This window comes from Electrophorus electricus, chromosome 3 (assembly GCF_041902795.1).
Source record: "Electrophorus electricus isolate QZ-2024a chromosome 3, ASM4190279v1, whole genome shotgun sequence".
NCBI classification, from domain to species: domain Eukaryota; kingdom Metazoa; phylum Chordata; class Actinopteri; order Gymnotiformes; family Gymnotidae; genus Electrophorus; species Electrophorus electricus.
This window is the reverse complement of record NC_137499.1, coordinates 22828608-22841786: the sequence shown is the minus strand read 5'-3', so window position 1 is coordinate 22841786 and position 13179 is coordinate 22828608. Positions and strand designations below refer to the sequence as shown.

Sequence of the window (13179 nt, the reverse complement as noted above, 5' to 3'; positions counted from 1 at the left end):
TCTGGAAGCTTGTATCGTGTTGCTCTCGTTGGCCATGATTGATTTTGAGTGTGAAACCCACACCTTCGCCCATGGAGTCTGCAGACCAGAGCGCCGTGTCAGAATGCTGACGTCAGCGTCCCTGCCTCTCGTACTGAGCAAAGTGTATTGTGTTGATTTACCCATTTCCCCCCCCCATGAGTATAAAGTTCAATAAAAGGAAGGTGATTGTTTTTGTTTTTCTCTCAGCACTTCTGGGAGCGTCCACAGTTACACGGTACTGTTGTAACCGGTCAAACAAACTCGCATGGTACTACTGTAAAAGGTTGATGCTGAGCATGGTCTGTCTATGATGTAAAGCTAGAGATGGAAAAAATGCAGGAGCATGTTTATCTCTTTGAACTTGTTTGTTTCCTGGTCTGCTATGCTTTCCCCTAGTGACCTGTTTTGTATTTTCCTTCCAGTAAAGCAGTGTCATTCTTAAGTTTGATCTACTTAGTGTAAGGTTTTCATACCCATTGTAACTAATGTCTGTTCATTTTTTAACCGTGGCAAACTGGTGGTTTGACATAATTGCGTTGACATAATAAAACATATTTAAGTCACTCTTACATGGGTGCAACATAATGCAAACGTAAGCCAGGGTTGAGCTAGTGAGAGAATTCTGTTGGTACAAGTCCAGCCGAGAGAGTACAGACCAGAAAAGGGTGTGCCGTTTTTATAATATGTAATAGCATGCACTCAGATGGTGGTAGTGTAATAAACATGACTTTTCTGTATGCCTGCCATGCAAGCAAGCCTTATATAAATGCAGGTAGGTTTCTGGCTGGTGCAACATAGACTGACCTCTCAGCTATTGGTGGTCTATAGCCACGACCTGGAAAAAGACCATGAAATTTGCAAGAGCATTAGTGATGACTTGCATTTTAATAATAATAAAAATCCCATATCGCATCGCACTGAATATTAAAAAAAGAAATTCCTATCATAATCCGTTTGTTGCTTCCCCCTACTGGCAGTTAAAGACCTGTGGAGAAAGCAGCAGAAAATAGAAATAGAAATGGAAATGAACTAGAACTATCGCGCATGTGCACACCCATCCAACAGTGGCAACGTTAACCTATCTTATGAGCTAACGGTAGCTAACTATTCCGAGTGAGTTACTAGCTACATTATTTAGCTGTATGGTTGATTACACCTTTATGATATTAATGTACATGAGCACAGTGAACGTTTTTGTTATGGAACGCATAGGGTGCTGTGAGATGCTTTTATTTTAGCCCGTCCGCATTTACGGCCGGTTAGAAAACTAGGTTTGTGGGTTCATATTTACCCCAGAGAAGCTACCGTTAGCATTAGCATTATCTAGGAGAGGGTCTGAAGTACACAAATACTTTAGCCGAGTGCTGCTAACACTAGGCTGTGTTAAGTTTTTTTTTTTTAATGTAAGCCATAACTATTTTATCTGCGGTTGTTCGCGCCCCAAAGTTTGGGGTTCTAACTTGAATTGCGTCGCCTCTAGTAGCCAGCATGGAGAATATTTTGGAAGATTATAAAATCCAGGATTTCGACACAGAAACTCAGAATATTCTCAAAGCAGCACTGAGCGGTAAGTCTGATTTAGCTAGCTAGCTACGTCTGTGAAAAATATTGTGCTAGTGGCTGCCAAATATTTATTTAACTAACTTATACAACACTGATTCTTTGTGACAAAAACCCAGCTGATATTTTAACTAGCACACTGTGCTTTAAATGTGCTTTCTGCCCCTCACAGACCCTTCCACAGTGGACCTGGGGAAGCTTTCTGAAGCCATTGTGAATGAGTCGCTGAAAGATAGATCCTTGTGTAGAGATGCGGGTCACATCTGTTATGTCTTGGTACAGGTATGGCTTCTTCTGGCCCTTAGTTGTTCTGCATTCATGTGTGCCTTCAGCCTTCTGATCAGCCAGTAGTGACCAATTCTCCTCTGACTGTGTTCCTGTTAGTTAAGCCCAGGTGGTTGTCCACTGAAATGACCACAAAGTTTTGACAGCACACATTGCTAAATTCGTTTTCTCAGACGAAAAGTTTGCCCTCAACTTTAGCAAAGGTCCTTTCATTAAAGAAGTGTTATTTTCTTTAAATGATGTCCCTGGTGTGTGTTCCTAAATATCTGTGTCACAGACGGAGGCAAAGAAAGGCAACACAAGTGTGTTCCGGAGAAACCTGCTCACTCGACTTCAGCAGGAATTCATGGAGAGGGAACAGACACGTGCACGGTCCATTTCGGAGTGGGTCTGCGTTGTCATGTTCATCTGTAACATATTTGATTACCTTAAAGTAAGTCCTCTTCCACGGATTCCAAACTGGGTACCTTACCTGTGCACACACTACCTGGGTACCTAATTTTAGGCATGTGCAAGTTCAAAGCTAAATAGGTGGTGTTGTGTTTTGCATACATAGTAAGTTTTGGTGGTTTGAATTGTGTGTTTTGTGCAGGTTAACAATGCCCCCATTAGCGCACTGGTGGATCCAGTGTATGATTGCTTATTCCGACTGGCTCGGCCAGACGCTCTGATGAATGAAGATGAGGTGAGGCACTGGGAACGTGCTGTGTTCACTATGCTTGTCCCCCTCTCTCTGTACCCCACTCATGTCTCTTAACTCCTCCCTCACCTTGGACTTGCACCCCGCTGACCGCTGAAAGGGTTGACAGTAAGCCAGTGAGCTGGAGCAGGTGTGCTACAGCAGGGGAAAGCTCCTGGACTGGGGTGGAAAACCACTGCTCTGCTCCAAACCTGCTTCTCTCTCTACCCACCCCACCGTTGTCTACTTCTACACATGTTTCTGTACTCCTGTTTGCCTCTTTCCATATCTGTGTAACACAGACAGAGGAGATGTGTTCGTGTGAGTGAGCTGCATTCACTATTCCTGTCACCTAAGTTCACCTGTAAGTGTTCTTAATAACAGACACCTGCATGGTTCTAGTAATGTATTGGCTACTGTTAGTCAGAACAATTATTCAAGCCCATATTTTGGCCTCACCTTGACAAAGTAATATAAATTCACCACCTACTTTATTGATGTAGATGTACAGTTACAGAGTACAGCTCATCAGTTTCTATTTGTTAGCCATCGTCCAGCTCTTCATTAGCTACTATGGATGTACTCTCGGCCAAGGATTGACCCTCACTGCTGTGCCACTACTGTGTCAGTGAAGAGGCTGTAAGAATGGCCTACAGCCACCCCTGGTATGGTGGTCTACAGCTGATCAGCGATAAACAGTCTAGAAGGTGGCTGACACATTGTATATGGCAAATGACTGACTATGGTGTATAACTTTTTTTTAAATGCACCTACAAGATACATAAGCTAGTCTGTAAAAAGGGAACATTATATCTCCCAGTGGTTCTTAAGACTGTAAAGACACCTTTATGAGAACCCAAATTTAAGACTCTGAAATAGAACGCAAGTTAAACCTGTGTGTGTGTGTGTGCATGCATGCGCGTGTGTGTGTGTGTGTGTGTGTGTGTGTGTGTGTGCATGCATTTGCCAGGTGGACTGTCTGGCATTGCAGCTGCACCGTGTGGGTGAGCAGCTGGAGAAGCTGAACTTGCAGCGCATGGACGAGCTCTTCTGCCTGCTGCGTGACGGCTTCCTTCTGCAGGACGGCCTGAGCTCCATGAGTCGCCTTCTGCTTCTCGAGGTGCTGGAGTTCCGGGCCAGCGGCTGGGCCCTGAGTGCCTCTGCCCAGCGATACTACTACAGCGAGGTCGTGGACTGAGCCAGGCAGAGCGTCGCTCCGCTCCCGGTCGACCGATGCCCCACCTGCCAGCGTCCGGGGTCAGGCATCTCTCTCTGAGGCTGATGTGGACTGGTTGGACAGTGTGTGAAAAGTTTGGGTGTGAGGCCCAAGCACTTAAATAATATGGATACACGAGAGCCAGTTGCCCATGTGTGTCTGATCATCTGAGTTTGGAGGCAGAAATGTCATTCTGTTATATTCTCAGAGGACTGAGTTGCGTGAGACAGTGAGTAGAGCCTTAAAGACCAATTATATCTGGTTGTGGGAAACCAATTGATGCATTATATATTTTTTTTGTTTATTTATTATTTTTTCTGGTTATTTTATCTTCTTTTTTTATTTGACTGAACAGCAGTTTATTTTTGCTGTTGACTGGTTGGTTGTTTTATAATAATTTGAGGTTAATGTTTTCTCAATTTTAAGGAATCTTATTTTAATCTTTGTTTTAAATATTTTCGAGAATATACTCCAATTATATTCTGATCCTCACCAGCGTTGTGAAATGTCTTTTTAAATTGACTTTTGGACGTGTGGGTTAGATTTTTGTACAAAACCCTCTTGGTGTCTGGAGAATCACTTTCAAAATGTTTTGTACCCGTGATATTTGTAAAAATAAACGGATATTTAGTATTCAGTTTTGTTGGGTTATTTTGTAAAGTCTTCCCCTTTTCCGAGTGTCAAACATGGCGGATACGGAAGGCGAGTCATTAGAATCGTGGCTAAGTGAGTAACTGCAGATTTAGAAGCGTCACTTTTTGATAAATGTTTAACTATATTATACTCGCATAAGCATACATCTTTATTCCTGGAAAGGCTTAAGCACCGTGTCTGATAAGAGTCTGAGTGTCTTAAAGTCTTGTTACAGAGCAGTAGTGAAGTAGCGGACGCTAGTGTCAAGCTAACCTCCCCTAGCTGCCTTGTCCGGAGTACTGAGGCCTGGGAGCCGTTGCTCAGACTCCCTTCTTGTAAATAACTCTTAGTGATATTAAAAACTTCAAAGTCCTGCTGTTTTAATTTTGTAGCCAAATACTTCATCAACTTCAGCAAGATAGCAGGCTAGCTACGTTGGCTGCGATTCTTGCTAGCTAGCTGACTAACCGTACCATAAACACGTCCACTAAACCCACAAAACTTTTATTTTGCTCCTTTTTTTTATTCCACAACGCCCGCTGTTCGCCAAACTCGACATTAAAGTTATTAAAATATCGCGTAATATTTATTCATTGTTACAACGAGAATGACTATGATGGTAAGTAGCTGCTCTGATGTTTGGTTTCCGCCTAGACAAAGCCACAAACCCCTCCAACAGGCAGGAAGACTGGGAATATATCCTCGGGTTCTGTGATCAAGTCAACCAAGAGCTTGAAGGGTGCGGATCGAGTTTTCTGTAGTTTTATCAAGTGTATTCCTGTATATTTTGTTACTATACGAAGCTATAGAGTTTTAATTCTCATGTTGGAAAATTGTCTTTTCAGTCCACAGATATCAGTGAGGTTATTAGCACATAAAATCCAGTCACCACAAGAATGGGAGTCCTTACAAGCCCTGACGGTGACCTACTGTTTTGTTTTAATATGTAGATATTTATATGGGTAGTTTTATACTGATTAACATTTGTTTAACTCTGATTATCTGATACTGCAGGTCTTAGAAGCCTGCATGAAAAACTGTGGAAGAAGGTTTCATAATGAAGTTGGAAAATTTAGGTTTTTAAATGAATTGATCAAAGTCGTATCACCCAAGGTGAGCCTAGATGCTTATCTCCTTCTGTAGGCCATGTGATTCATTCATGAGGTAATGCTGCGTTACTCAACTGTGTGTGTTCGTGTGTTCGTTCGTTCATTCTTTTGTTCATTTGTCCTTTGCAGTACTTAGGAGACAGAGTATCAGAGAGTGTGAAAACAAAAGTAATAGAGATGCTTTTCATTTGGTCAGTTGCCCTACCTGATGAAGCAAAGATTACAGAGGCTTATCAGATGCTAAAGAGGCAAGGTATTTCATCACTACATAATCATAACATTTACTTAATTTTCATTTTACTGTAATTGCCATCACCTATATAAACTGTAATCTCTGAATTCCACTAGGTGTTGTGACGACAGACCCAGAGGTTTCTGCTGACAAAACTCTCATTGCCTGCCCACCGGAGAGGCCTCACAATCCCATCTTTGACAATGAAGAGAAGAGTAGAGTAAGGCTCAGATGTAAAGTTCCACCAGGATTAACAAGTTTCAGGAAAACATCCATTAGACGTGCTGCTTTTGCTTCCGTTCAGTGCTTGCTCTGTTCTGACACACCTCGGCTGTCTCATAAAGACCTTGATAATTAGCTGATGGGTCATATTAACTATGTTAAAATGGAAAAACCTTAAAGTCTTTAGTGTCCTGATCCTACAAGACAAGAATGGTATGACTCCATTTAAAGAAGTAGCTTAAAGAGCAAGTCTATTGTTCAGTCATTACCAGACATATAATGAATCTTTCATGAAGATTTTGGTTTCATGAAGATTATTTTTAACTGCTTGGTTTGGAATTCTGGGTGAAATGATTACTTTTTAAAATTATTTCTTTCTTTATTTTTTGTTTAATGTGTAGCGTCTTGCAGAACTGCTGAAAAGCAAGAAGCCAGAGGATCTACAAGAGGCCAACCGCCTCATCAAAAACATGGTGAAAGAGGTGAGGCCAGACATGCTGGATGAGATTTTGGATACGATAATGCACACAACCTGAAGACCAGAGGACTTTTCAAGCCTGTTCAAGTGCATCTTATAATTGCACCTGCATACATAGCATGGAGTAACAATCTAAATAAAACATTGTCATGATTAAAGTCCAAGATATTTAAGTGTACCTGGTTTAGTGCATGTGTGTCTTTTTCAGGATGAAGTGAGGGCACAGAAAGAGTCCCAGCGCACCAGTACTTTACTGGAGGTGAACACCAGTGTGAAACTCTTAAATGAAATGCTCACCCACTTTAACAGAGAGCAGGCCACCCTGGCAGACAGAGAGCTCCTGAAGGTGTGTAACTGGATTAAACGGGGTTTCCCTTAGCTCGTATTGGGGGGGGGGGGGGGGTGTCTGTGAGCCTTTTAGTTCTTGTAAGTAAAAATGTGATAAAACTGGGAAAGACCATAAATCAAGAGTGCAATGGGATTTAGAAGCACATTGTCTAAAAATGATGAGGGGGAAAAAAAAGAACGTTGCTTATTCACCTTTTGAGTTTTACTCTAAATATGAGTGTGTTTGTAGACATATGTGAATATTTATCCATTTATTTATTTCTGTTCTTTTTGGGGGGCGCAGGATCTGCACGATGACTGCGATAAGCTGAGAACAGCAGTGTTCAAGATGGCCACTGAGACGGAGGACGACGACGACGGTAGCTTAGGTAGAAATCTCTGAGCTACACCTGCCACAGTTTTACAACTGCCACTGTTCACATGGAGCTACGCTGTGAACAGCAACGTGCTAATTTATTGATCGCCTTTAAATAATGCCTTCTGCAGCGCTTTGCAAAATAACGCCTCTCAGGATGGGAGCGTCAAGTCGTTCCATCCTTCATGTCCCCAGGTGAAATTCTGCAGGCAAGTGACGACCTCTCACACGTTATTAGCACCTATAAGGCCGTAGTGGAAGGGCAGGATGTCCGTGCGGACACTTCTGGACGTTTGCCGTCAAAATGTAAACACTATGCAGCACTCCTCCTCTCCTCCTGGTCCATTTTCATCAGTGCCTCCTTTTCCTTTTAATTAAATTATTTCCATTTAATTCTTTGTTTGTTTGTGTTCAGGCACCAATAATGCGAATTCGTCAGAGATTTTGATAGATTTGACTGGGCTGAGCGTTCACAGTCCGCCGGATCCACCTTCGCCGGCCCCTCAAACCACACAGTCCATTCCTGCTGACCTCTTCCTGCCTGAGCCTGTCCTGGAAGCACCTCCTCTCTGCGCCTGGTTCTCCTCTGGACAGCCCGACTTGCGGAGCAGTGGGAAGGGCAACCCTAACCATCCAGTCGTGGACAGGACGCCGAACTGCATGTCTCTCATGGATGAAGAACTCCTTTGCCTAGGTAAAGTTAGATTTAGCAGTGAAATGTTTCTGTGAAGATGCTAACTCGTGAAATGACGGTATTACAAGGATGATGTCTACGAAACAGAGTTTTCATTGTTCATATGTTGTAGGTCTCTGTGATCCAGTCACGTCTTCAGTCAATCAGATGCAACGGAGAGAAGACAAACTGAGCAACCAGTGGACATCTTTACAGGTACGTCTGTCATGTCGTTAATACAATATTTACAGCAGTGTTTCCCACATCAGTCTTGCACTATACCTCTGTTCCCCAGTTTAATATTTTCCCTGCTCCAAAACAGGTTACACTAATGTTAGTGTGTTCAGTTTTTCAGTGTTCTATTAAAACAGGACCCAATTCACCAGCTTTCCCTTAATTACTTTCACTTAAAGACCTGGCATATAAAGTGAATTCTTAGTTTTTTTTTTCCTTCTTCCCCCTTTGCCATCAGAGCCCCAATCCAGTAATGGATCCTGTGGGTAGTGCACCTCCACTAGACCTCCTCCAGTCTGCTGACCCAGCTACCACCGGACCTACCTCACCGTTGGACTCCAGTTGCGCTCCGGCATCTTTCGAGGCAGCTGCGGCTCTGCCCCGTCCTAGCCATGCCTCGTCTGTCTCCAGCTCACTCCAAGACATGGCTCTGCTGGACCTGGGGAAGCCTGGCGGGTGGGCTGTAGTTTAGAAGCTGTCGTGAACATGGGGATAAGTGACAATGTGGCTTTCTCTTCTTCAGCCATTAGTCTGTTAAAAACAAAGGGTTAAACAACAGTTATAACCCTGTGATTGGATTGTGGCCTGTTAATCAGAACCTGTGTATGGGAGCATTGCACAATGGACTGTTCATGTATATAGCTGTTTTAAGAGGCTGGGTAACAGTGTGTCCTATAACTACCTTACTGCACGCTTTACTGTACTGTCATATCTGCTGATGTTTTAAATTAGCATTAGCATTAATTGTGAGTATTAAAAGCTTTTTTTCCCACCAACTCCCATGTAAGTTCAATGTAACAGTAACACTGGTGAGATTTGATTTCTGGATCTTTTGTAGTGTCCAAAGCTAAATCCTGTTATTTCTGCTTGATTACAGTGGTCTGTCAAGTCTGAGTGGGAGTGTACTGTGTATGGGTGGAGATAGCACCACCCTGTCCTCTTTACCCATTGGGGTGGCTGGCGCTCCTCCTGCACTGCCCTACAATAAGCTGCCGGACTCCACCGTTTGCCCAGACAGCCCTCTGCTCCAGCTCCTATCATCCCCTCTGCTTGCCAGGCAAGGAACTGCAAGCCCGCCGCCTGAACCCTCCCTGGCCAACGTCTTCGTCCCATTGGATGCCATTAGACCCAGTGAGTCCAAAGACAACAGGGTGACATAGCTTTGATTAGATTTGATTAGATGCGTGTACACAGAATCTCATAAAAAGGGGAAAACATAAATATGTCGCAACTGAAATTGGATTTGGATTATAAGAAAATCTGACAGTGCATATTAATGAATGTAGAATAATTTAAGAAAACCTTATAGTCTTTAGATAATAATACAACTAATTAGTATTGTTTTGAAAATGCTTATATTGCAATAGGGTACCTTGGAAATCTACAGATATTACATATGGCAGGTGTTTAAACATATTTTACTCTGTAATAAAACAACCATTATATTGGCACGTCTATGTGATTTAAATGACAAAGTGAATGTTCCCAGGTAGAGAGAGCCCTGTGACAGCCTACGATAAGGATGGCGTGTGCGTCATCCTCCACTTTGCCTCTGACTGTCCCCCTGGGCGACCTGATGTTCTGGTCATGGTGGTGTCCATGCTGAACACAGCACCTCTACTGGTGAAGAACGTGACACTACATGCAGCTGTGCCAAAAGTAGGTAAGGGCAGGAAGGGGGGTTTGCCAAGTCGTAGGATCATAACCCGTCACTCATCAATATTTATTGGACTGTTTACTATGAGCCTGTTGGTGACTGGTATACTACCTTATAGACCAGCCAGTGTTATGATGAAAACATTTCTGTGATGTGACATTTCTTTTGTCTTTTGTCTCTGCTTTGGTGCGCTTTAAAGTATCTGAGCTGAACTTCATGTGTGTGGTTGATGTACTCACCCAAGTAGGCTAGCACTGCTACCTGTAAGTGGGACACTGCATAGGTGTATTTGATTCGAAAGGTGATGGCAAACTGCCCTGTTAATCATACTGCACTTGACAACAGCCAGTTGTAATAATTTTTTTACCCTTATATCCAGTATATCATGATTTCTTTGAGGCTTAAACCAAAAAAAAAAATCACACTAATGCACCTTGGCCTCACTCTTCTTATATCACACTTAAATATGCCAACTCTGACTTGTCTGTTGGACTTGGCACTCTTTTGCGAGCGTGTTCAGCCATCCTGTGACATTACAGCAGCTTGTAAAGATGCAGTAGCTCCCTGCGATGTCTCAAAGGAAGTACGTTAGCCCTCTCCCTCCATCACTGGGCGTGACGGGCGGGGGGCGTTTACAGGATAGGAATTGGTAAATGATTACTTATGGAAAGTTGGATTAAAAAAAGGGGCATTAGCTTGCTGATTGTGAGAACTTTGTGTGTCATTTTTGCTTTAGTAACACGAGTGAGTAACACAAGTATTCCTGCTAACACTGATGCTGTGTTCAGTCACGTGTTCTTCATCTCTGTGGGTCTGTGATTGACAGTCTATGAGAGTGAAGCTGCAGCCACCCTCAGGCACAGAGATGGCACCCTTCAACCCCATACTGCCCCCTAGTGCCATTACACAAGTCATGCTGCTGGCCAACCCATTGAAGGTAAGCACAAAGTCCCAGGTGGGGAATTTTTCCAAAGTCCTGCATGTTACTGTTCTCAGTTGCTTTTGCTTACACCAAGAGGTTCAGTGAAGTTGGCCATGAATGCATTTCAAAGTACTTGAATATTTGTTAGTGTGAAACTCCAGACATTAAATCCAGTGCTTTTGGAGAATCTTCCTGACTGTGCCTGTAAAAAATAGAAAAATTGGAGCAATTTTTAGTTTGAAGTGCAAACTATTCAACATTCAGTCCTCCATTGATTTCTTGTTTGTGCATGCCTCCCCCCCATTTCTTATGTTTAGTCATTAAAGTGCTACAAAAATATTTTATTTAGATATATGTTCCCACACAGTATAATATAATATATTGGGAGGCAACAGGCTGAAGTGTTCTGAAACGAATACACATTTCTTCTACCTCATTGCTTTCACATTTTCCACATTCGTGGTTTTCCAGTAAAAAGATGTCCATGATTTTTACACCCTCTTATAGCTTATATATGGTAGCGCCAATAAACCTTCCTACCCTCATCTAGAGTTTCGATGATGTTCGAGACTTTGCATACCATTAGTTACGTGTCAGTAGTCACTTTGGTACAAGCTTCAATACTCTGTAGGTGACGAATCAGAGTGATTTGCAATCGCTATGATACCTCAGCATGAAATGTCCCATCCCCGCCTCGAGGACTACGGCACTTGTGTTTAATGAATACCTATGTTCTTATCTATCAGTGATTACAAACGAGATATTGAACTCTGGTGCTGTTGGAGTAGATATTGAACTCTGGTGCAGATGAGCCATTTGCAGATTAATGTCAGCTTGTGTGTGGTTGCAGATGCACAAAGCGCTTAAGACCAAAGTGCTAAAACTAGGCAGAGAACGTTTGTGGCAGCTGCTGGTCCAGACTGAGGATAATCTAGAACATCGGGGGGGGGGGGAAGATGTTCTATTTCTATTTCTAAGGGGAGAGAAGGTGTAAATGTGACCAGTTAAGATTCTTGTTGTCAGTATTAACTATATAATTTTGGATATTATACAGATGGGATAACAAACATGTATTTTGTTCTTAGGAGAAGGCGCGGATGAGGTACAAACTGATGTTTGTCCTCGGAGATCACCAATGCACTGAGACAGGTGAAGTGGATACGTTTCCCCCAGTGGATAGGTGGGGCCGGCTGTAGCTCCTTCTGACACACAGATCCCAAGGCTAGCTGCAAGAGATCCACTCTACTGCAGAGTCCAGATACATCCTAATCCAGATAATCCAGGCCTTCAGAAGAATCTGAGTATAGAGCCAGGCATGTTGGATTAGGGTTAGATTTCAAATGGGCAAGGCATTTGATCTGCAGGGGCAGGTCTTGGCTATGTTACGCGGAGCTGTCTTTAAGCTAATGCACCCAATGGCTGTCTGTAGAGGGGAGTGCTGCAGCCTAGTGTGTACTACAGGAAGTTTGCATCTGAAAGAGCCCTAAACCAAACTACAGTCAGATACATGGGGAAACCATAGCAATAACTTAAAAAAAGGTTAATTTGTCAAGTCAAGTTTATTTACATAGCACTTTTTATAACAGTTGAAGGAGCTTTGCAAATGTCTAAGCCCCCAGAGTCAAAGCCCCCATTGAGCAAGCCAAGGGTGACAGTGGTGATGAAAAACCCCCTAGAGTATGAGGAAGAAACCTTGGGAGGAACCAAGACTCAAGGGGGGGGGGGGGGGGTGAGACCTGTTTGTGTGATGGGATATTTGCTTCTGGAATTCATAAAATCATAAAACCAAGAAATTCAGGATTTATTTCAGTCCAGTGGCAAAACCATCAGATTGAATCACTTGAAAAAGCAATTTGTGAGTGTCATAGTGAAACCTCTGTCATGAACAAATGTGTCAATGTCTCATCTATGTAGATCATTAAGTTCTGTTAGCATTGATTAGTTAATATGAACATCTGTGATTTATGAATCCCGTTTCTCCTCAGATGTGGAAACTAATGAAGCAGTGTTGAGGATGAACTTGCTGCTTTTTTGCTCAAAATAATTCTGTTTAGAGCTAAATTAATTTTGGGGTTAAGTTAAATATTTATAATGGTATAGTATCTGGCCATTAACTTTGTACCAGCATGCTACCTTTTTAATTTGACCAAACAGTTCTTTAATTAATGCCTGCTGTTTGATTTCATTGTATTTATTTAATATATTTAGAAATGCATGTTCTGAAATTTATGCTGTTCAATTTGGTATTTTATTAGTTCTACAGCTATGTCCTGCAGTCCAGTGAATGACTGGAAACTTCCTGCAGTCTTTTTAGAGTTGGATTGTGTATGTTACAGTATTATCGTTTTTAATGTTATGTTAGGAGTAAATGAGTCAGGATTGCTGTTTGTACATGTTTTTATCGCCTCCACCGTTTTTGACAGTTTTAGAGCAGTTTTTTGTTTTAGACCATTACATTAATATATAATAACACTGCTTAGCTTTAGGCGCTTGATAGCAAAATAAAAGTCCTACTGAACGTCCATGCGCGTGTTCATTCAGCCCCTTCGGAGTTC

The 13179-nt window shown here is 42.4% G+C and overlaps 2 protein-coding genes across 2 annotated transcripts; both read left to right on the top strand.

Moving 5' to 3' along the window:
- Positions 1 to 740: 740 nt before the first annotated feature.
- On the top strand, positions 741 to 4398 carry mif4gda (MIF4G domain containing a). The gene is made up of 5 exons (XM_027021968.3): positions 741 to 1588; positions 1754 to 1863; positions 2144 to 2299; positions 2459 to 2551; positions 3516 to 4398. The coding sequence occupies exons 1-5, from the start codon at positions 1510 to 1512 to the stop codon at positions 3741 to 3743; spliced, it is 666 nt and encodes a 221-aa protein (XP_026877769.1). The 5' UTR covers positions 741 to 1509; the 3' UTR covers positions 3744 to 4398.
- gga3a (golgi associated, gamma adaptin ear containing, ARF binding protein 3a) lies at positions 4371 to 13146 on the top strand. Its single transcript, XM_027021943.3, has 17 exons — positions 4371 to 4487; positions 5049 to 5133; positions 5240 to 5315; positions 5409 to 5507; positions 5633 to 5756; positions 5852 to 5955; positions 6359 to 6439; positions 6644 to 6781; positions 7067 to 7151; positions 7334 to 7444; positions 7554 to 7832; positions 7945 to 8027; positions 8284 to 8501; positions 8923 to 9176; positions 9535 to 9704; positions 10529 to 10639; positions 11710 to 13146. The coding sequence occupies exons 1-17, from the start codon at positions 4448 to 4450 to the stop codon at positions 11818 to 11820; spliced, it is 2169 nt and encodes a 722-aa protein (XP_026877744.2). The 5' UTR covers positions 4371 to 4447; the 3' UTR covers positions 11821 to 13146.
- The last annotated feature ends 33 nt before the right edge of the window (positions 13147 to 13179 follow it).